The sequence below is a fragment of the Kwoniella dendrophila genome, chromosome 1 (assembly GCF_036810415.1).
Source record: "Kwoniella dendrophila CBS 6074 chromosome 1, complete sequence".
NCBI lineage: Eukaryota > Fungi > Basidiomycota > Tremellomycetes > Tremellales > Cryptococcaceae > Kwoniella > Kwoniella dendrophila.
Window position 1 is genome coordinate 1,896,895 of NC_089476.1, and position 23,090 is coordinate 1,919,984.

Sequence of the window (23,090 nt, forward strand, 5' to 3'; positions counted from 1 at the left end):
CAACGGTCTTCATCGTTATCTACTTCATACGGCGCGCTTTCAATAGTTTGCCATGAAGAGGAGAACAAGAAGAGAAGGGTTTGAAGACAGACGAGGAATGGTAAATTACCTAAAAAACATGAAAAGGGCCGGAAAGGAACGGGACGGTTCGAGTTCGCGTTCGAAGCGCTTACCGTTATTATGAAGATCGATACGCTGACTTACCACATACAGCTTATCTATTCAGCATAACAGGGATATCCGAGCCGTTCTGCTGATACGCACTCTCTCGATGTAGATCAAATACATCCATTGTACTATTTAAGGGAAATATCAATTAACGGGAATGCTTAAGGAGAAATATAATCTTTTCATCTTTCTTCGCGTCGATCAATTATTCGGTTCATTCTTCTCAATTACGTTGATAAAACAGGGAAATCCAATCCGATCCTGAATAACGTGCTACCCAATTCATTTTTTGTTCAACTGATCTCACCAAAAGAATTACCGAAACATTCTGTTTTGCTGTTGTAAAACTTTCCAAAACGAGATCTTCGAGATCAAAATTGTAACGCTTTTCGAGATAATGGACAAGCCTTCTTATCTTCCTTTATCTGATGTTATCAAGAATTGGCTGATAAAGCCTTTCGAAGATCCTAATCGCTTCGTAATGATGACTTGTTACCACACCTAAAACAAAACCTATCTTGTCAAGATACTCAGAGTATCTAACATGAACAGGATACATACAGTTTTGTTTTACTATACCCCGCTTAGACGCCAACGGAATAATCAATAATGACAACGCGTCCGGCCTATACAGAAGTACATACGTTGCACATCGAGGCCGGATAAGGTATCAGTCGAATTGAAAAGGTGATTTCGTACAGAACAGCGAAAATGCGAGGAACGGACATTCAGGATCAACAAGACAAGAATGACGTTAGTAATCTCCCGTTAAGTCAGGGTTCCTTGCTGTCTTTTGCGGTAACTCTGTAACTTGGTGAGTTACCGTACTTCGTTTCTTCCGGGTTACACACGTCTTCCTGCTCCGAGATTACATTTTAGCGTTGCAAGGGGATTTAATAAGACAATGGGATTTCACCTGTAGTTCAACCGAGACATTCCTAAACAAAGGTCAAAGGTCATAGCGTGCAACCAAAGAAATTTTTGTCACATTGACAATTGAATGGATTTTTGTTGAGTAGTGTATTGTTAAGGGTTATTTAATAGCTTACAGATGCCGAAATAAGGATTGGGCACTATTCCATTTCAATTGATCACTGCTAAATTGATCTTTAGTGCAAATAAGGCGATTATCAGAAAACGTGTTTTCACTCAAATAGTTCAAGATCGCTCAATTTCTACCTGGACCAGTTGCTCGAGATCCTCCTTCCCTGTAAAGGAGCAGATATCGTACGATGTGATATCCTGCTGCATTTTACCTATATTACTCTATACGTTAGCACGTATGGTGTGATTGTCCTGATCCGAAGCGAAATTGTCGCCTCACATTGTACGGGCTACAAGAAGATTCACGGGGAGAATTCCTCGACTTTCTTTCTGGCCGTCTACGAACAGTTTAGAAATCGAGCTTGCTTGTATAAAACACGATACTGATATTTTCAGTTCCCTGAACGTCGGAGTGGCTAAATTGCAATGATAAGAGCTTATAGATATTGGTATTGGTGGTAAAGTCAACTAGGTATGGCTTTACGACGCCTTTCCCGACTCCTAGCTTGGCTATCACAGCTTAACAGAACGATGGTGAAGACATTGGCGTCAAGCTATGCATGTGAAGAGCCTTATACTATGGCTAGAAGACCCTTTTTGAGCTGTTTGAATGTTTCATCAGTCGGAAAGGATAGGGGATCCTTCATTTTTGAGCCACTGACATATATACAGCACAGTGGCGCATATAGTGAATGTACTTGTTGCTTCCGAATCGCTGGTACTGTAGGGATAATTAACTACAATATCGAGTAATGACAAACTGATTGATGACGTTGCCAAGGTATCATTCACTATGCATAATAACTGATAACACGAAGGACGACATCGAGCAATACCGTTAATCACGGTGCATGTAAGACCTATACCTAAATGTCTCACTTGTCTCAGTCTCGAGAATTCCCTATCAAACGCCACAAACTGACGGAAAATTTCCTTTTCGTCGACCGACCATGGACGACAAAGAATATTATCCTGCTTGCTTGATAATGTTCTTTGCTCACAGCGTTTCGTCACCAAATGCCGACTCCTGCCTCAGTAACAAACATAAGCCCATCAGCTGTATGTCTCAAATGGATGGAGGCGCCTACATTGTCAAATACGGAGACATTGGCTTACAAGTTCTGTAGTGTAAGCCTTACAACAAGTAACTGAGTTTTGTTGCAAGCTTTTACAATACACTTACAGTATCCCATCGTATATTACGAGAAGAAAATTGGTTTACTGTGCCAGCAAGGATTCCATCAGTCCGATACACGCGCACCCGTAAGACATGCTCATGTGTGGTACCTGTCTAGTGTAACTTGACTAGTTTAACAACGCCACATCGTTAACACGCGTTAGCCATATGTACCTAATCATGAGATCAGAAGATGTTTACCTGCATTGTTTAAAGTACAAGAAATTATGACATAACTTTCAGCTAATATCAAGCTGTTTTAAAGTATATTACTAAACTACTCTATATCTGACATTATCTTCACCTTGAATTTCCATACTACTTCCTCTTCCATTGCCGTGATCATCATGCGCATTATCAAGATGATGGTTGATCAATTCAATTCTTTCTTCTTCAAGAAATTGGTTACCCTCCTTTCCGTTCTCACTTCCACTAACTGCATTTAATAATCTATTTGCAAAGTAGAAGGATGGAAGACAGACTAACACGAAAACTATCCAAACTAAATGACGACCTGGTGAAAAAGGCGATTCAAACCTAGTAGATAGTGAAAAGAACCATGATACGATAAATGGACCTATCGCTCGACCGGTAGCCTGAAAATACGCAATGTAGTATATTTATCAGTATATGATCGCAATCTGCTTCTTTCGGCGGGATGGGATTGTACTAGATAGACGGAAGCTTACAGCTACACTGAAAGTTATAGCATTTGCAGAAGCCAAATGTTCGGGACCGGGTATTGAATCCTGCATCATTGTATCGAGTTGTCTGGAAATAACACGCGGAATATCAGCCGAGCTGAATCAGGTCAAGCTGTATTTTCCTGTCTGACTTACGTTGTGGTGAAATCTCCAATTCTTCGCAATACCATCTGTACACTCATCACCATCCACAATGTTATTGGCAAGCTATCACCTGAATATGGATAACCCATACCCCACAGAATAGGGAAGAAGACGATTGATGCTGGATATGCTAGCAGACCTATGATTACATGCCAGTTAGCATATTCATGAAATTTGTCGCAAAGCTAGAAGATTTGATTCCTCTGACTCACAAATTCTTAGGCAGGTCGCCTCAGAGAAGTATCCATGCAATAAGGGGAAAACGAATATGGTCATGAGGATAGATAATCCAGCCGAAAACCCAAGTACTAGACCTAATGCTTGGGTCTGTCGTTCACACATTTTGGTAAGCGGAACATGTAGAGTATTGACCGTAAGGAAATAGTAGTAGACTAACCGAAAGTCCCAAACCACCAAGATTCTTACTTGTGAACCCGAACAATGGATATATCGCTTCAAATGAAAACATAACGGCGTTGTTCACTATGATCGACTGTAAGTCAGCTTTACTTGATCACTGGAAAGAAGTATAACAATAGAGTGTGCGCCTTTACTTACTGCCATACAAGAACAAAACATTCTGAAATGGCTCATACTTCAATAATCCTCTCAATCCACTATTGGATGATTTCTCTAAGTCTCGCTGTGATGCCGAACTGTCTTTAGATCGTTTCAAGGTCTATCAGATACATTAATCAGTCTCAAACCTTCAGACCAACCATGTTAGGTAACTCACTTCAGGTAGTAGAATCAAGGAGAGTATAGCTGCCCCGATTGCCGATGCACCTGTTACCAACGATGGTAGAAGATAAGGATAATCTACGAACAGGGTCCATGACTCGGGTAATATGCGTCCAGCTGGATGAGCGAGAAATCCACCTAACACAGGTCTATGAAATATATCGTTAGGCTATATCGTCAACCAAGACCAACGAGAAAACAGAAGCTTACGCTAAAGTCATTCCCATTATGATTGAAGGAGAAAACACCGCAAATCCTGTAGGGAAGTTGAGCGTCAGCATATTGACTAGCTAATTGAAGTGACTTGCAAATAACAAACTGACCTTGTATTCTATTAGATTTGTCACATAATTCACCTACCATAGTCCGAGAGATCACTCCGCATCCAGCCAATAGTCCAACTGTAGTACGATGACAGCTCTCGTCAATCATTATCCTTTATGATTGGCTTCTCACAAGCTAAGAGGCAGTTTACTCACGAGCTCCTCTCAATATGATAGCGCTCCATACATTCTTACAGAATCCAAAGGCTACACCGAATACACCCCACATAGACATCAAAGATATGATAACAGGTCTTCTACCATATCTATCCGCCAAAGGTCCGTAAAACGGCGCGGACATCGCTTCTGTAGCCATGAGTGTGGATTCCTGATAACATCGCATTTTAGCATCATACAACATGCTTTCACTAAATCTAATTAGACAGACGATAACTCTTGTAGCTACTCACAGCTATAGCAGACCATATTCCTACCGACTTTTCCTCAACTCCCATCTCTAGTACCATCTGATTGATATAGGGAAATATGATGGCATATGTTAAACCCTCCGAGCATCGTTGGACAAGTAATGGCAGTAATTTTAGATATGGTACTGGAGTTTTATGTTTAGGGCTTGTTGGCGATACAGGTGTAGTTGTTTCAGAAGGTGGATAAACAGGTGAGGGTATTCGTACATTTTGGTGCTCAAACGTGATGTTTCCACCATCCGCAGATCTAGGTAATGGAGAAGGCTGTCTTTGCACAAGGGGCATAGTCGTTATTCCACAGACCGTTTTCCCAGATAATTCCCCTCTATCTGCTACGATGTGTTAAGAGGTCCAAAACGTCTGTGACTATCTGTGTGAGTCACAACAATGATGCCATATTTCTTTTCCCACTTTTACTATGGCTGTTATCTTTTTTCAACTCTTTTCCGTCAAACCTCCACCCTTTATGCATCATCGAATAACTTGGTCTCTAGAAGTCACGCGTTTATGTGCCTGGTGGATCAATCGAAAGGAACCATCAAAAGCCAAGCGGTGATCACCGATCAACCAGGATGCAATTCACCTTAAAGAGTCCTCCGTGTTAGTCAATGGCAGAGAGAGTGCATATTACGTAACTGACGAAGAGGTATTCGTTGTAAGTTATGCGTTCATATAAAGTTGGAAACAAATCCCTTCTATTGATGATGATGTTTTCTGTTTCTTGACCTTTTAACTGCATTTCTGCCTGGTACTCCAAAAACTAAGGACGCACAAAGCCGGATCAAGATGCCATTCAACGATGCCGTCGACACCAATGAGTTCAAGACGTGGCTTGTTACGACTATCGAGCCTTTGTAGGTAGAACAATACTCCTTTCTCCTACTGTCTAATTGAATACCTGTTGATGAAAGTTCCCTAGATGTGATGCCGACCCCATAGTTATGTCTGACTACATAATAGCGCTGCTTAAGCATGACGCTGTAATGGTGGAAGATGAGTGGAAAATCGTGAGTTCTCAGATTTAACTTGCTTGGAAATCATGCTGATTGAAATACTGTCACAGTTCGTTTCTAGAGAGTTAGAAGACTTCTTGGAAGATAGTGAGCCTAGTTTGACTCACATTTGGAGTGTGCTTCACTAACTCGTCTCTATCTAGACTCCAAAACCTTTGTTGAAACTCTTTTTCAGGCTTTGGCAAATAAATCGTATTTATCTGCTCCAGCGCCAGTATCTGCATCCCAGCCCGTACCTGCACAAGGACCTCCTTCAGCTCCTGCTATAGTGTCATCTTATCGACCACAAGCGGCATCATCGGTAGCTCAACCGGTAGCGGGCCCTTCCTCGGCTGGTGCTATTCAAAATGGGACATCATCCAATCAGAATAAAGACATAAATATGGGAGATGTTTCCCAATCACAACAAGGTCCCTTTCAGGCTGGTCAGCAGCGCAGGCAAAAATGTTTTGACTATCATGGTACGTCGGTTCTATGTAATGCAAGCTGAATGTATGCTTACGACGCTGCTCAGAACGTGGCTTCTGTATGCGAGGAAGCGATTGCCCTTACGAGCATTCCGACGATGTAATAATACCGACACCAGAGATGATGTTTGGTGGACAATTCCCTCAAATGATGGGTGGACCTCATGGGCGTGGCAGAGGGATGGGTAGAGGCAGAGGTCGAGGAAGAAGTATGGGTGGACCACAACAAAATGGCAATGGTCATCCGATGGGACCTGGTGGGCCATTCCAGCAGCAAATGCCATTTCCATTCCCTTTCCCATTTCCACCTAATGCCGGAGGACTACCCAATCAATTCCAAAATCAGCGAAACGACATTCCAAACGAGTACCAGGGCTCAAATCGACCACCTTCAACTCGTGATATCAACACCTTGGTTATAACGGATATACCTCAAGTCAATCTTACTGTTCAAGCAATTAGAGATTATTTCCAGAAATTCGGAGAAGTAACTAATGTAGCTATTGAAGGTAAATCAAAAAGAGCTTTGATAAGTTTTCAAGACAATTTTCAAGCTTTTCAAGCATGGAAATCTGATGAAGCTGTATTTGGATCAAGACATGTGAAAGTATTATGGCATAAACCTAGACCAGGTAAAGGTGGATCAGGTCAAGATGCATTAGAAAAGTCTGCAGAGCTAATAGCAAATATGAAAAAGATCGAAAGTGGTCAAGGTTTACAAGGTGATGTTAAAGTAAAATTATCAGGTCCAGAAAGTAGATTGAAATCTACTTTAGCGGAATTAGAGGTGACGGGACGAAGAGCTAAAAAAGAAACTCTAATGGCAGAACAAAAAGTTTTATTCAGTAAAGCACAAGCTCCAGGTGCAAGTAAAGAAGAAAAGGTTCAAATCTTGGGAAGAATAAAAGAGATTAGTAAACAATTAGAAGAAGTGAATAATCCACCTAAGACGGAAGAAATGGATGTAGAGTTGAGTGAAAAAGAAAGGTTAGACAAAGAATTAGCCAAACATGGTATGGAAACTACTGAAGGAAAGGATCAAGCGGAATTGTTGAAATTGAGTGCGCAGTTATCAGCTTTGAGAGACAAGGTATGTTTTATGATGTTTGTTACTGGTTCCTGATTGATAATGCTGATAATATATAGGCAAATACACTTGGTATCAACTCGTCTGCTCGGTTCTCACCATATTCGCGCGGAGGATCAAGGGGGAGAGGTTACACGCCGAGAGGTAGAGGTAGAGGTCGTGGAGGACCACCTCGTCCTATGAGATTAGACAATCGTTCTCGTACTATCACTATAGCAGGTGATGCTATCTCATCTGAAGATGGAAGAAAAGCTGTTCAAGAATGGTATGAGTCACAAGGAGGTGTAGCAGAATATGTGGATGGTGGAATGAAAGTAACTTATCCCGCTAGAGACATGGCCGAAAAAGTAAGTAGTGCATGACATGTCCTTCATTCAGATAGAGCTTTTGTTGACTTGAGAAAAATAGGTTGTTGCTTTAGGCACAAAAGAGATTCAAGGCTTATCAGGTGGACTAAACATACAATGGTACAATGCTCCTGCCGAAAGTCATGCTCCAGAAGTGGAAATGATGGCTGAAGATGAACCTATCAGAGGAGAAAGATACGAGGAAGATTAGATCTCTCACAAACTGTAAAAATACAATAGATATCAGGAAGCGATGAGTACATATATCATCAAATAGCATGTTTTGTATAATAATATCAATTACGCGAATATAACGCATATCACCAAATCATACTACAAAAAACGACACAATGCAGGTTCTAACAGCCAGTACTGACCAATCGACATCAACCTACTTACTATGCAAAATAGTGCCGATCACCTCATAATGTTTACAAGATCAGCCAGATGCCCGATTTGATGCGCTTTTCGAAGACGCGGAGTACCCAATACTGCGCAAATCAATATCGCGCTGGTCGAGTGGTTTCAGAATCTACCCATTTTCCCAACAATGTCATTTCCGGTTTGTATCAGAGAGACGATCAGCAATTTTGGTCGGTCCTCTCACCATGATATCATCCGAAGAACTGCGTAGCAAGGAGCGGATCATTGATTATGCACAACAAATTCGAAAGGAGTGAATAGGTGAGACGTGTTTTAACAAGAAGGAAGACGACAATTCTGCTCTCAAGTGAAAGGGTGTTGATCCATTCGGATAGTCTCAAAGGTGTTTTAGGAGGTGTCAACGATTAATGATTTATTACCCCTAATGAAATCTCTCCTGTTGATCTACAAGAAGATCCTTTGATCAATATTTGAACGTCTGAAAGGTATGCTTTCAGTCAAAGCAATACATTGATCTTGAGTCCGAGTGCGGATGTTTTTCCGTCTTCAACCATATAAATAGGTACCCATCTGAAATTGGGCTGCAAAACCCATCCCTCATCGACAAAACCTTTCTGTGAGTTTTCGTTTGTTCCCAAGTAGTAATCGTTCTTCGAGGTTGACCAGTCTCCTTGCTCCAGGTCGACGATCAACTATCTTCCTCCCTTATATTGGATACTCGATAAAGCAGGCTCTTTATCATTTATCTCGTCTCATTTTCTTTCGACATAGTATCCTATACACTCTCTTTATATTCGATTCGACTTCCCAACTTGATCAATACGTCATATATCAGTCTCATTAGGTGAAACAAGCAAGATGACAACAACTCTGACTTATTCAACATTTGTGGCGTTGTTTGGTATTTTAGGTGTTTTGGGTTTACCTGCACCTTTGCCTCAAACTTCCAATACTGCTGCGGGTGTAGCTACTGGAGGAGGCGCTGGTGCCTACACTTGTCAAGGTGAAACCAAATTTACTTTCGGAGGAGTCACACTAGATTGTGCGCCTGGTACAGTATGTAAAGACGGTGCATGTGTTGCGTCCGAAGGGTGAGCCAGCTTATCTCGTTGACTGTCTTTTGATAATAACGGAAATAACCGTCGGTTTTTTCATTTCATAATAGAGCTGGAAACGTTGCTTTGGTCGCTACAGATGCTGCTTCTTCTCCTGCCAACTCTGCCTCTGCCGCTACTGGAGTTCCAGCTGCTTCAAGTGCCAGTATTCCAGCTGCTGCAGCTTCCTCTGCTGGTGGTGGTGGTGGTGGTGGATCTGGTGACTCAACTTCAGCTGGGACCGCGGTTGATAATTCCGACAACTCATCAGGCGGTGACGTTAGCTCAGCCTCGATAGGTGCTGCAGCAGCTGCCACTGGTGGCGCGATGTCTACTGCAACAGTCGCTTCGAATGATACTTCAAACAGCGCTTCCAGTGGATCTAACACATCAACTACTAGTGCATCCTCCGCTTTGGGTGGATCTTCAGCTAGTAATTCTGCAGCCAATTTACCAAGTTCCACAGCTGCTTCTAGTGATTCCACTACCAGTTCTGCTACAAGTTCAGGTGGAGGATCAGGTCAAACCAGATTTGTCGGTTATTGGGAAAAGTGAGTGGTTTCCACGGTAATCTACTGAAAAAGTTTGATGGATCGCTCATATCTCTCTATTGTAATTTCAGTTATTCAAACCTGGGAGGAGTTGATGTATCCCAGTTGGATGGAATGACTCATATGATCTTGTGTAAGTTCCAATTCAATTTCAATCAAGTCTACTGGACGCTTGAGTCGAGATCAGATAATCCCATATGGCCTGTCTACGTGACTCGTCTGACGTAAGGACAGATATGTGACTAATAGATCACATGTATTCACATATAGCATTCATTGATATGACCGCATGGACAACATCAGTAACAGGATTCGCAGAATCAAGTAATGGAAATTTCGATGTTACAACAGCAAAAACAATTAAAGGAATGAAATCAGATATCAAAGTTACTGCCGCATTAGGTGGTTGGGCACTAGATGGACCTATTAAATTAGCTGCTGATGATAGGGCCGGAACAACATATAAAACTTTTATCGATAATGCTAAAGCCGCAGTGAAGAACCTGGATTTGGATGGTTTGGATCTAGATTGGGGTAGGTTGATTGCGCCGTCTTTTGTATACTGCGGGGTTTGTACTGATATATGATTCATTAAAATTATTACAGAATTCCCTACATCTGCACAACAACCTGCTTTTGTTAAAATGTGTAAAGACCTCAAAAAAGCTATTCAAGAAGTAAAACCAGATGGTATTCTCAGTGTTGCTATCGGTTCAAGATTCTCTCAAACTGGTCCAACCGGTGCTAAAGATGTTGACGCCATGACATCAGAGACATTCAAAGAATTAAACGATGTGGTAGATATGTGGAATGTCATGACTTATGATTTCGTTAACAGGTGAGTCATCCAGTCTTCACATCTTAGGCTTTAAGATGAATGACGAAACTAGATGCTTATTATTTACTATATATTCAACAGGTATGATACGGAAACAGGACATCAAGGAGGTGGTAAAGTAGTTGAAGATGCTTTAGCATTTTATGAAAAACAAGGAATTGATTTATCCAAAGTTAATATAGGATTCTTAAATACTGCTAAATATTTTGACTTGGAACCAAATTCAGGATGTTCAAGTGATAAACCAATTGGATGTAAAATGGGTGGACAAAAATTCTTTGAAGATGCAGGTGGTGTAGATAATGGTAAATCAGGATGGTTAAGATATAATTCAGAATTAGATAAAGGTTTAGGTGAAACTTTATCAAAAATCAATGCTGACAAAAGATCTCAATCATGGTTAAAAAAACCTGATGATAGTAAAACGGCTTTTAAAGATGTTTTATCACATGCTTGGTTTGATGAAAATCAAAATGTATTTTGGACTTGGACTTCACCAGATGATAATAAACAGATTTGTGAAAAATATAAATCAAAAGTTGGTGGTATGATGGTTTGGTCAATGAATCAAGATGATCAAGGTAAAGCTGGTGGTGAACATATGAAAGCTTTAGCCGAATGTGTTAAAGGTTAAAAGAAGAAATTGTCCAGTTTCTTTTAGACTTCAGATGCCCGACGATCAACGCAAAGTCTCCCATGATCTGTTACATCGCTTCACCTTCATTTGCGCATTCCGCTCTATTTCATCTCATCCTACACGTAGATTTGTACCACTCTTGTACAGATTATGTATTATGTCCCATAGATTCATGTCTTTAGCTGTTTTTGGCATGATGTCAAGAAGCGCTAATGCTGAGGCAGGAGAAGTGACATCAAAGGCAACTAACTACCTTTCCTTTTTTGCGCCCTAAAGTAGTGAAATTAGGTTCTTAACTTGGCATTTACCTACCATCACCCCACCGTAACCATCCACACTGCAGTCGGGTTTACCGTACTTCACTGTCTACTCCCTTTACACACTACTTTTTGCCCCATTTGCTTTCATCTTCATCCCTTACTATATCAATTCAAACCGTTTTCATCTTTTTACCCTATACTTAATCTCGTTTAGAATCATTGTCAGTCCGTCAGTTTTCTGAGAAAGTTGAACAATTCAATTAAAATTACCGCAAAACCTCAGTCCACCTAAGAATTCCAAACTATTGCATACACTACATACACCTGATCTCGTCAGCGCTTCACCTGTTACCGTCAAACTCACTATGCCACCCAAAAGAAGTCTCTCAGAAGCTCACATTGAAGAAATCGATGATGATGTAGATATCAAACCAATCACAAAAATGCTTGAAGTCACCTCATCTCCATTAGTTTCCGAAGATGAATCATTAAAAGATATCAAACCTTTTATTGCAACATCACCAATGAAATCTAAATTTCAATCAAACAAAAAGGCCAAACCAAATTCTTCGACACCTTCACCAAAGAAGAAGAATATCACACCTAAAGTCGAGTATACCCATGGACATCCAAGTGCTAAAGCAAGATTCGCTGAAATCATAATTGAGAATGGCATCAAAGGATATGACAAAACTTTCGTTGAAAATGAGGTACGTTGGAGTCTTGCATTCTCATCATGCCAATATTCGCCTAGATCATGTGATAAATGTAGTATTTAATCATACGCTATACTTATACTATCTCAATAGACTGGCTTGACCAAAAATCAACAAAAGGAGATGCTTAAGACTGGTAGGGGAAGTTTGTGGAAAGCTCTATACGGTTTCGCTTCGACTCTTTAAGATCGATCCATCTAATCCGCAACAGATTGGCCAATTGGGACTTCTTCCATTTAAATTCCCTGCAAGAATATATCTTCTTGTCGTAAATATATGCATCACAACCATGTAATCTATACCCGCAATGTTGTGATAAGTAATAAGGCTGAAGGTAATGCTGGTCAATCATGAATGAATCATCTAGGTTTATGTCCTAGAGTAGACCGTTTAGTCAGTCATCATCCAGTAGCCTAACGGGAGCAGAACATACCATCTTCGTTCATGAGAGTTTCTTCATCTACACATTCTGATACCCAGCTAAGTAAAACTATATGTTTCCTTTTAGGTCTGAATATGGGGTTCTTATCAGTATTGTCAAAGCATAACCCGACGTGAATGATGAAATTGGGATTGAAATGAAACTCACAAAGCAGTTTTCCTGCTTATTTCAGCATATCTACCCGAATCTTCATCATCCATGATTATATGTGTAAGCTTCTTATCCTTAATATTTGTTACGATTTTCCCGCCATTTTCCATCAATAACTTTTCGGCTTGTTGTAACCTAATAATTATACAATGTCAGCTTATTGCCCCTCCGTTCGACGAAAGAGAGTGATAAAGCTGGAATGGTGATTGACCTATTTTTCACCGTTTCTGAAGGAGATGAAGAAGTAAGACCGTTTGTTGACGCATTCTCCGGGGTATCAATGTAGAATACCAAATGGTAAAAAATCTAGGAATAAACCAGATCAGCTTGATTGACGTTCTAATATGGTGAAGAACTCACGCTATCCTCATTATAATTCATAGCTGTCGGATCTTCACCCATTCCATCTTCCTACGTGCAGGAAAAAGTTAGCAAAGATTGACTCAGCAGCAATGGCACTGACTAGAGACATGCTTACTTCTGTCGTATCAACGCCTCGTACAGGTAGTAACCTAAAATTCTCTTCTGGATCAGGTGAAGACTTATGGCTATCATTATCCTCATTTTCCTCCTAAAGCTTGTTTGTTAGCTAAATGTTTGCGTTGTCACACGAGATCACACATAGCTCACCTTGTACTGCATATTTCTCTCGTCGTCTGTATCACTTTCTTCCACACTTGCAGCCCTAGATGTAGCTCTCGAAGTGGCTTTAGAGGAGATAGGCGATGGTGACCTGTGTAAACCCCATTCTTCCTCCAATTTGACCTGATCAGCCGTCTTGTTGGGTTCATAGTCATCGGTTATTCCGTCCTCCTCCTCCTCATAACGACCTTCCGTCTCCTCCAATTCCCCCTTTGCATCCAACTCTTCTTGGTCCGATTCATCTTCAACACCATCTCGATCTCGAACCAAAGATATGTGATCAACTTCCGAAAGAGTTTTATCGAAATATCGGCCATCTTTAGCTTCATCAGAAGCAAAGACAAGCAGTCTGACGGCCCCACTCATCAGCTAGCTGAGAACCTTAGCACGATAACAGACTTACTCCTGTAATAATGGCAACTTGCGCCGTCTCGCTATACTTTCAAAAATCCAATCAGGCTTGATAACGCTTACTCTCTTTCTAATCTGAGCACGGACAAGAGGGCCTAGATTAACGGTAAGTTGGCGAGTAATTTTGCTGTTCATGAGCGTTCGCTAACTCACTTTTCTCGTCAGGCGATATTACTGAAGCTGATAGATCGGATAATTGAGCTTGCGTAAATTCTCCGCCATGTTTGTGTACTAGTGCTTCGAGGTCTTGCTTAGAATGTTGTGATGTACCTTTCGGTATATCTACACTCAAGTGCAGGTTAGCCAGGGGCTTCGTTATGCTATCGGTACAGATGCTCACAAAATGTAAGACCTCCAAAGATATTGCTTTCTATCGTATCCTCCGACAGTTTTTGCCCTCGGGTCGATGTGATAAGCTGCACTTTCTGTACCATGAACAGGTTAGCGCGACTATTCTATTCAGGTTTTAGCATACTCACTTTTCTAGCAATGACTTTTCGCTTCTTGCGGAACCTGGAATTCCGAAGCCAAATTTGAATGGATTTATGACAGTAAGGGGGAGGATATACACTCACGATCCACCCTCTGCATCCGCATATCTTTTCTTAGGTTTATTCAGTAGCGTCGTAAATTCTGATCGAGGTTAGCTGATCCAGCACTATGAAATCACTTGATTGTCAAATACCTACCATCCAAGCTCAGCTGCAAGAGGTGTCAGCTTGAATAGCATTTACCCAGAAATTGTGTGTTTAGCTTACGCAATTCCACATATCTCTATCTTGACTATCGTCACCCTGTGGATGATCTCTACTAGCTTTATCAAAGTAGATATAACGACATCTAGGGAATCGAAGTGTGTAGCCACAGCCGTAATTGCCGACTACCAAATACACCTCAGTCTAATTTCCTATGGATGTCGATTGATGCTCACTAGCAGGAACTATCTCCGATGCCTTGACCTCCACAACGAAAGAGCTATACCCGACGACTCAGCTTATGCCAAGGGAGCTCCTTGATGAACTCACTTTTCAGGCTCAATGTATACATCGGCTAATGTGAGGTTCATTCAACTGCCGCCAGACACACATGGGAGAGGAATGAACTCACGCTTATCATCAAGGCCTACCTGTCCCAACTGTAGCCAAGACGGAGAATTCGATCTATCAAATGTCTTCCAGTGCGCCCTATGCTTGTTCCTGATTCCTTCGATTAGTTATGATTTCCAAGCCTAGTTTCAAAAATGCTCACATGATCCACTCATAGTCCTCATAACTCATACCGGAACCTACCGAACAGAAGGTGGAAAATCTGAACAAGCAACAATATTAGTGATATATAGGCATATCTGGTTGTAGGAGGTATAACACTTACTCCGGCTTTTGCACCTCACCATCATCATCCTGCTGTACTCTCAATCCACAAAGCAGACTTGATATTTTTCCAGTTCTTCCTCCTTTTCCCCACCATCCACCTAAGACTAAGAGATCGAGATTCTGTGTATATGTAAGCTTGCGATACACAGTATACGGGCATTGGGTGAAAGACAGCTCACCTCTCCCATTTGATCAGAATACCTAGCAGTTTTAGCGATAAGCTCTTGTCTATCAAGCATCGCTAGAGATATTGCTCACTCTGGTTTGACTTTGATCCAGTCCGCACCTCTGGAATTGGTTTGGTATATCGCATCGCTCTTCTTTACTACCAGGCCTTCACCTCTATGCTACATCAGCTGGCATGACGAGGGGTGTACGAAGTAGCTGATTGAGGCAACTTACTTGGTTTCCAGAATCCTCTCCAGCATGGCCCGGATGTCTTTGCCATTTTTACCTTTCTGTTCCTCAGCATATTCTAATCTGCCTTTATATTCATCTATGTTCTTGAATATCCGATTCGATCGCATCAATCTCTTACGTTCAGAAAGCCTTTTATGCGTGAGGCATCGGTCATTGAGGTATAAGATATCGAAGATCTTGACTACAGATACTGTCAGCTTTGGGAGCTAATGACGCCTCCATTCAGCTGACTTACAACATGGCCTTGGAGCGTTTTCGTCATTCACTCGATCTGATTGCGAATCCAGATATGTCAGCGAGGATTAGAAATTACATTCACATTTTAGATCTTACCCCCCGCAGCCGTTTTGAGAGTACCAAAAGCAACATATTTTTCTAATATTGGGTCCCATACAAGCATTTCCCCATCCAATATGATACTTTCATGTCGTGCTCTCTGATCAGCTGAAATACTATCATTAAGCGATCAGCCGACTTACTTTTTCACACCATCCTGAAAAGCTCCAGCTATATATTGAGTTAAACTCCCTTCGCCTACATGTGCTCCATATAAATATGCTGCAGCAAAGAGTTAGCTAAATTGATGGGCGTTCGAGAGCGCTTGATAAATTAACTCACTATAGTCCTTAGCCTTTCTCGAGCAGTAAAACCACTGGGCACCATTTCCTCTCATATGCAATTGCATTCTTTCTCCATCCAGCTTTTCCTCCATAACAAATTCAGTAGTTGGTCCGCCGATCAATTTGGCTATTGCTTCGTGGGAGGACGAAGGTGATCGATAGCACAGCTGAGGAAGGAAAGAGCGGAACAGCTCTATATTGGTTTGCTACCTCAAATATCAGCTTACTGTCTACATAAATATGGAGAGAGACCCGACTGCTATACCGAGAGTCGGAATTCTGGAATACACTTACATGCTTCTCCAGCCTTTGATCAGGCTTATACAGCGTCCAGCAAACTCTCTTCAAATCTGAGCATACGTTGAATAGATCCCCAGCATCAGGATGAAAGCACGAAAAGACACCTTTTTCTCTTATAGATATCCTTAAATCTACTACCGTGAGCTACTCGTGCGAGAATCGTCGAAGTATAAGGTAGCTCACCTTTCAAGATAATCCTTATGATCCATTCTTGTTCAGCTGCTGTACATTGCTGGTTGATTTTCCTTAATATAGGGACGTATTCCTGCCTGAATAGTATCAGAATCAGCTTACACACAATGGGGCATTAACTTATAAAGAAGACTAATTTACTGTTTTAGTCTGCCTTGGGCTAATTGATCCAAAAGTATATTCACAGCATCAATAGATAATTGACCTTGCTCCACAGTTGATCTAGCTGCAATTTCGTAGTAACATACTCTTGCGAAATCACCAGAGTGTGATTCTGCCTATATCTGACCATCAGCCTGTCTGACACCTGAATTAAAGGAGCTAAAGTAAATAGCTGACCTTTCCATCGACTGGTTGCTTCCACTTGATCAGTCTCATAGCTGCATCACTATGTCGATCTAAGCCTAATACTTCAATATAGCATTTCGCTAACATAGCTTCCTTAAGGTTATATACCGGCCTTTCCCTGTCTCTCTGTTATTAGTGTCAGCTTCTTGCAAATTCGAGCGAACATTTAGCTGACTTACATCAGGAAGTAGAAGTCTGATCAAAGGGTACAAATCATTTCCAACTTTGATTCTCCATAATTCCATAAATCTACCTAAAATATCTCTTCTTTTACTTGCTTCTTCCGTCCTTAATCTATCCATCATAGTACATAATAATGAGAAATGAGGAGTAGAATACTTGTTCACACAATCTGCCGGTTTATCAAGTGTAGTGGGTGGTGGTTCTTGCGGGGCAGGTGGTTCAGGTTGGGAAGCTGGAGGAGCAACATCCTGAGATCCAATTTGAGATGAGGATGGTTCAGGAGGTAAAGGATGTCGATGATACCGCGTCTTGTCCATTTCTGAACGAGGTAGCTACTGCTAATTTAGCTGCTTACAGTATTAGTATAATTTGCAGTAATTACATTGATTGAAGAGGAAACAATCAGAAAAGGAGTAAGATTGATTGACATCACTGGAGTCTTTTGATTGTGTACAACCTCCACCTTTTGCCAGGTACGCACAGACCGTTTGTTTACAAGGTTTTGTATGGTGATAATGGAGAAGGTGGCCGTGGCGACAACGAGTATGGAATGGAACTATGCATAATGAGCTTTGGAAGCTGAGCAATGTAAATTATATCAACCGTTTTGGCTGTTGTATGGCAGCTATAGGTTGATTATTGATTGCATGATTACCACTATCAAGGATTATATACAAAATCTGAAAATTCCTAATATACATAATCTCAAGTCTCTACGTATTATAAGCAAATTGTCCTACCCGACTCCGAAACCTCTTTCTGCTGTAATGTCCAAAGTAAAGCATAATCATATACAGCATTGTTGATAAGATGAGATTAACAAGATCTCTTATTATTTTGAAGTAGAAAAGACTTGATTTTCATTACCTTCCCCACATTCCCAAACTTGAAGTTCTTTGTACATGGCGTAGGGTTTTTGGGGTCTCATTTCAGATTCAGCTCTTACATCGAGACAAAGGTCTAAGTGGAAAACAAGAAAATATGAATCAGCCAAAGTGAGAAACGAGCACTGATCAAGGAGAGCCAAGAAAAGCTAATATTTACTAGTTCTGAATAATTTGTATCGACCATCATTGGTGATTTGCCATTGTTGAGTATTGTCGGAATCACAGGAATTGACATTAAGTCGAGAACCGTTGGCTGGATTTTCACCTGCATACAAACATAATTCAGGGTGACTGATCAATTGAAGTTTATCGATATTGGTATTTTGATTTCTGAGTTGCCATCTTTGAAGGTGGGTAAATTGCCAATCATCCTCGAAACAATTTGAGCTGTCAACGAGATGGAGATCAGCTACATACCTGACTTTGGTAGACTACTCGTATCGAGCAGAAGTTTATCACTCACAGATCGACAGAGGCCCCATGACCTTCATAACCGTTCTGCACAGTAACACAGAATCCTTCATATTTCTTTGCTGTCAAATGAGCTGTGATTAGCTGATGTCTGATGGTTATATTGGTCCGTATATCCACGTACCTTGAATTGTGCCTCGACCATATTTGTGAGCTGAAGGTGGATTGCCAGTATCACCTTCGAGGACGTGCCACTCTGAAAGACATCCATATCAGCAATTGCGGCTTGACAGCAAGGAGAGTGCTGAGAAGCTTAAAGAAGGCAACTACACACCTTGATTAACGTTCCCAGTGTTACACGCATAAGTTTGTGTACCTTCTTGATCGTTTCCTTGATCTAAACATTGGTGACCATTGGTAATAGCGATTCGATTATCATCGGTCAAGTACCAGCTAATGACAGTAGATGATCAATCAGTGAGATCTTTTTTTTCAAGCGTACCAAGTATACATAAAAGGTACAGTGCAAGTGATGGTGCAATGATGGGTTATAAGGTATTTGCGACTTACGTTTGTTGATATAAACCAGGATAACTTTGCCACAATTTAACGATTTCGTTATTATCATTACCTGTACCAGCATCCAAAGCGAAATTTGATCCAGTTAAAATGATTGATCCTGAGCCTTCATTAATTTGCCAAGTCTTAGCTTTGTCGCAAGATACAGTACCAACTCTAACTCCATTTCCAATTGCATCTCCTTCAGGCGATAAACATAATGAATTCCTAGAACTTTGGATTTTGACTGCCGTATATCGTTTATCGAGTTTGATTGGAGAAGCAAATGTGGATAAAGCTAGTAAAGGTAATAATGAGATTAAGAATAACATTATGTGTTTTAAGTTTGCTGTTTACTTGTTGTTCGTATTTATAATTGAATTAGTGTATTTAGTAAATCTGATGTAAAGAAGTGGGTAAGAAAGTACACGATTTTCTATGGTATTTATACTTTGTTGCAGCAAATTTTCTGACTTGTTCAACATCTTGTTAACTTTCTACCCCTTTCATTAATGAGCTCACCAATTTTGCTGGTCGTTAGAAGGTTGACATTGATATCATCAATGCTGTGTTGTGCTATTGAAACTGAAACTGCTCCGAAAGTGGGGCACGATCAATCAATAAGCTCGGATCATTTCGGTGTTGGAAAACCTAATACAGCACACCGGTAGTGTGGGAAGTTGACTTCATGAAGTGGTATTAGAGCTTCATTGACGATGTTGATCTCCGTGCCAAGAACCACTAATTTGTCTTTGATCAGGTGACTTGCGAAATTCTCCTTCAGGTATAGGTCCAATCCGCATTTTGTACCTTTGAAGTAAACAGTTGTAACAAAATTGCCTTGCTTCTTATAAACACTGCTCAAAATTAAGCAAGTTTTAGAGATCTAATCAGCTGACAATTTCGGAGATGATTTTAGCATACACAGCTTCTTTTGGGGTTGATCCGCACACTAGTGCTTCTTATGCTTTTCTCACTCCACACAAGACTTTCTTGCTAATTATCGTGTAGGATTCAATACTGAGCCGGAATAGATCTATCATTCTTGTACCTAGTCTAATCAAGCACCCCTCATATCCAAACGAGACGGACCAAATGATACTGTGGTTCTTCTACGTTTTGCTAGTCGAGGATGGAAGTGCGGGTTGATTTTCTACCTATTCCGCAGAACTAAGTAGCGTATATGAGCTGAAAATGATTCCAGTTGTATGGTACTTTGCTATGCATTGTATCAAGTAACAACGTATACAACCTATATGATATTATACAAACAGTTAGACTTGATGTAAAAGCTACTTTTTATGCTGAGATGGGATACTTTGTGGCAGATAGAAATGTGACCCGTATTGTTAACGGAAATATCGGGTGGATCCTGCTGCAGAGTATTTCTGGAGATCTGATGTTCATCGTCTAATCCTCTTCCATCCTCTCAGCAGAATCTTCCCTTAACATCTCTTCACCACCTTCATCTTCTTCGTTTAATGTACTATTTTGTATGCTCAATAAACCCAATCCCCCTAATTGTTGTTGCTGCCCTCCTCCATTATTAGTATTATTGCTACTATTACCGTTATTGCTGAATGTCAATCCTCTTGAAGAATTGTTTCCCAAAGAAGAACTTAAACCGTTCCCACCTGTACTACCTATACTCAAAGCTGGAGAAGCAGCTCTTGATCTACTTGACATTGGTCTTGTATATGGATGTGTAGATCTCGAGGTACTATTGTTTGACCCATTATATCTTGATGGCAATGGTGAAAATGAAATTGAATTTGACAATGATGATGATAAAGCTGAAGATATCAATGGTGCGTGTGAAGGCGATTGTGGTATTGGTATTGAATTTGTTGTACGTGATGGTGATAATGGAAATGGTGTTGATCCTAATAATGAAGGTGATGTTCCCCTAGGTCTTTTATATGGATCAAATCTATCTTCGGCTTGAGCTATAAATTACGACAAACATTGATCAGCATATCTCCTTTCATATTCAGTAAGTGTCCAGGAATGAGTGGTCTGATTTGACTTACCCTTTCGTTTTCCTGGTCTAACGGTAGCTTGACCACCTTGACTTTCCCTGTAGAGCATCAAGCCTGGACTACCTATATTTATACCTCCTGATGATATGTTATTACCGGGTGAAGCACCTAATTCTGATCTTTCAATCGTTGGACTACCTAAAGGTGTGCCTATACCATTACCACCCATACCTAAACCACCAAAAGCTGAAGGTAAACCAAATCCCGGTGAAGGAACCATTCCCTGTCCGTTGTTGTTCGATGAGAAAGATAATCTTGCCGAGCGAGAATTGGCAAAATTTGGTGGAAATGCATTGTTTGAATATTGTTGTTCACGTAAGAGATGTGGAGGAGTTGATTTACCTGAACTTTCAGATATTGGATTTGAATTATTCAATGAAATCGAATTACCACTGCCTAGGTAAGTTGAAGACGATGATGAGGAAGTCGGTCTATCCATATCCATTCCAGCTGCAAAAGCACTATTTACAGGTTCTTCTTTACCATTACCACCACTTGGTATACCTCTATTACTGCTATTATAGGTATTTGTCAACATTTCTTCGTCTTCATTATTATCATCCGAATCTGTATCAGAATCATCATCGAATCTAGCTCTATCCATCCAGTTTCTACTTCTTCTAGTTGTTGTCCAACTTATTGATCTTCTTCCTGCTATATTAGGGACATCATCGTCGTCATCATCACCACCAACTTGATCAGGAAATCTACCCCTCGAACCTTTTGGCGCTTTTGGAGTCAAAGGTAATTTTTGCGGGTGTGATAGTAGATATCTTTGTAACTTTGCTTCAGATTGAATTTCATGATCTAAAGGTCTATGTTCAGAAGCTAAAGTTTGTAATAATGCATTAGGTAACGGTTTACCTGAAAATGGTAATCCCGAAAGTCTTGATTTGATTGGTGAACTCGATATATTCATATCAACTTCTTCTTCTTTGCTTTCATCCATTTTAGCTTTTCCTTTACGTAAATCTGATGAATTTGATCTTGAATGACTAGGTGTCCATTGTAAAGTAGACTTATTAGCAGCAGTAGAAGATGAGCCATTTTTAGTATGATCATCATTGTATGCCATATCCATTGTCATTGGATTTTCATCTGTTTCCCATGTAGGTAATTGGGGCACAGCAGTTATAGGTGGTGTGGAAGTTTTGAGATTTTCAAATGGGATACTTGGTGCTGAACTTGTTCTTCTTATTAAGGAATTTGCGAAAGAACCACCATGTCCCGCCCATCTAGGTGTGGGTTGTACTGTATTGGCGTTGAATGGATGACCAGTCAAACTTGATTGACTGTTGGGATTAGTAATGGGATTGGGGTTGTCGAGATTTGAATGAGGTTGTGAACTTGATGGATCTTGAATAATTGATAATGAGTTTTCGTTTTCGTTCATTGGTGTAGCTTCATCATCAGCTGTTTGACCACATGAATTATCTGAACTAAACGAGATATTCTGTTGCAGACTTAACATTGAAGGTCTTCTTAATCTTCTGGTAGTTATTGATCCTGCTGAAGGTGGTGAGATATCGACTCTCATTCCAGTCACTCCGAATATTGGTTCTGAACCTGTGCCGGAAGTAGATCCAAATCCTCCTACAGTAGACCTTGAAGTAGACGTGGAAGAAGAAGAAGCATTCCTGAATGTGTTGGTTGAAGTTGACGTTGTAGGTGGAATCGATGTTGCTTTCGTACTCGAGTTTATATTTGTGTTCGGATTCGTATTAATATTCAAACCTGAAGAGGATGAAGATAACCCAAATGCATTTGATGTGGTAGCAAATCTAATGGGGGGTGTCAGAGGTTTACTAACACTTTGATTTTCATTAATCTTGGAGAAAGTTAATCCAGATCCAATTAAAGGTGATAATTGCGTTGTAGGTGAAGATGATATACCCATTTCATTATCTATTGACAATGAGCTGTCATCTTCTCTTTTGGCTGATGAGTTCCAAGAGGGTATCTGACGTGGTTGCATCGTAATTTGATAATAA

General features: G+C 40.6%; 7 protein-coding genes across 7 annotated transcripts; 3 read left to right on the top strand and 4 right to left on the bottom strand.

Annotated features, from left to right (window-relative positions):
- Window positions 1-2,661: 2,661 nt before the first annotated feature.
- Window positions 2,662-5,014, bottom strand: L201_000684 (uncharacterized protein; the record flags this gene model as incomplete). Its single annotated transcript, XM_066216483.1, has 11 exons — window positions 2,662-2,985; window positions 3,079-3,160; window positions 3,229-3,376; window positions 3,450-3,564; window positions 3,635-3,720; window positions 3,796-3,916; window positions 3,974-4,127; window positions 4,189-4,234; window positions 4,302-4,379; window positions 4,458-4,629; window positions 4,712-5,014. 11 exons carry the CDS (start codon window positions 5,012-5,014, stop codon window positions 2,662-2,664), a joined length of 1,629 nt encoding a protein of 542 aa, XP_066072580.1.
- A 501-nt stretch (window positions 5,015-5,515) lies between these two features.
- Window positions 5,516-7,854, top strand: L201_000685 (uncharacterized protein; the record flags this gene model as incomplete). The annotated part of the gene is made up of 7 exons (XM_066216484.1): window positions 5,516-5,583; window positions 5,649-5,736; window positions 5,793-5,829; window positions 5,886-6,203; window positions 6,257-7,299; window positions 7,356-7,643; window positions 7,705-7,854. 7 exons carry the CDS (start codon window positions 5,516-5,518, stop codon window positions 7,852-7,854), a joined length of 1,992 nt encoding a protein of 663 aa, XP_066072581.1.
- Window positions 7,855-8,885: 1,031 nt separating this feature from the next.
- L201_000686 (uncharacterized protein) lies at window positions 8,886-11,144 on the top strand (the record flags this gene model as incomplete). The annotated part of the gene is made up of 6 exons (XM_066216485.1): window positions 8,886-9,118; window positions 9,193-9,672; window positions 9,744-9,805; window positions 9,943-10,206; window positions 10,279-10,510; window positions 10,592-11,144. 6 exons carry the CDS (start codon window positions 8,886-8,888, stop codon window positions 11,142-11,144), a joined length of 1,824 nt encoding a protein of 607 aa, XP_066072582.1.
- A 628-nt stretch (window positions 11,145-11,772) lies between these two features.
- Window positions 11,773-12,309, top strand: L201_000687 (uncharacterized protein; the record flags this gene model as incomplete). The annotated part of the gene is made up of 2 exons (XM_066216486.1): window positions 11,773-12,117; window positions 12,217-12,309. 2 exons carry the CDS (start codon window positions 11,773-11,775, stop codon window positions 12,307-12,309), a joined length of 438 nt encoding a protein of 145 aa, XP_066072583.1.
- A 173-nt stretch (window positions 12,310-12,482) lies between these two features.
- Window positions 12,483-17,521, bottom strand: L201_000688 (uncharacterized protein; the record flags this gene model as incomplete). The annotated part of the gene is made up of 31 exons (XM_066216487.1): window positions 12,483-12,499; window positions 12,557-12,633; window positions 12,713-12,850; window positions 12,927-13,021; window positions 13,076-13,126; window positions 13,194-13,286; window positions 13,346-13,706; window positions 13,761-13,863; window positions 13,922-14,050; window positions 14,109-14,193; window positions 14,248-14,281; window positions 14,344-14,401; window positions 14,458-14,470; window positions 14,527-14,648; window positions 14,700-14,743; window positions 14,794-14,818; window positions 14,876-14,964; window positions 15,017-15,076; window positions 15,140-15,261; window positions 15,321-15,342; window positions 15,400-15,483; window positions 15,544-15,742; window positions 15,797-15,832; window positions 15,895-15,980; window positions 16,041-16,119; window positions 16,180-16,387; window positions 16,476-16,612; window positions 16,665-16,750; window positions 16,815-16,951; window positions 17,013-17,147; window positions 17,201-17,521. The coding sequence occupies 31 exons, from the start codon at window positions 17,519-17,521 to the stop codon at window positions 12,483-12,485; spliced, it is 3,246 nt and encodes a 1,081-aa protein (XP_066072584.1).
- Window positions 17,522-18,036: 515 nt separating this feature from the next.
- Window positions 18,037-19,392, bottom strand: L201_000689 (uncharacterized protein; the record flags this gene model as incomplete). Its single annotated transcript, XM_066216488.1, has 6 exons — window positions 18,037-18,164; window positions 18,249-18,478; window positions 18,555-18,624; window positions 18,687-18,758; window positions 18,837-18,955; window positions 19,073-19,392. The coding sequence occupies 6 exons, from the start codon at window positions 19,390-19,392 to the stop codon at window positions 18,037-18,039; spliced, it is 939 nt and encodes a 312-aa protein (XP_066072585.1).
- A 1,078-nt stretch (window positions 19,393-20,470) lies between these two features.
- L201_000690 (uncharacterized protein) lies at window positions 20,471-23,074 on the bottom strand (the record flags this gene model as incomplete). The annotated part of the gene is made up of 2 exons (XM_066216489.1): window positions 20,471-21,006; window positions 21,091-23,074. 2 exons carry the CDS (start codon window positions 23,072-23,074, stop codon window positions 20,471-20,473), a joined length of 2,520 nt encoding a protein of 839 aa, XP_066072586.1.
- Between the last annotated feature and the right edge of the window lie 16 nt (window positions 23,075-23,090).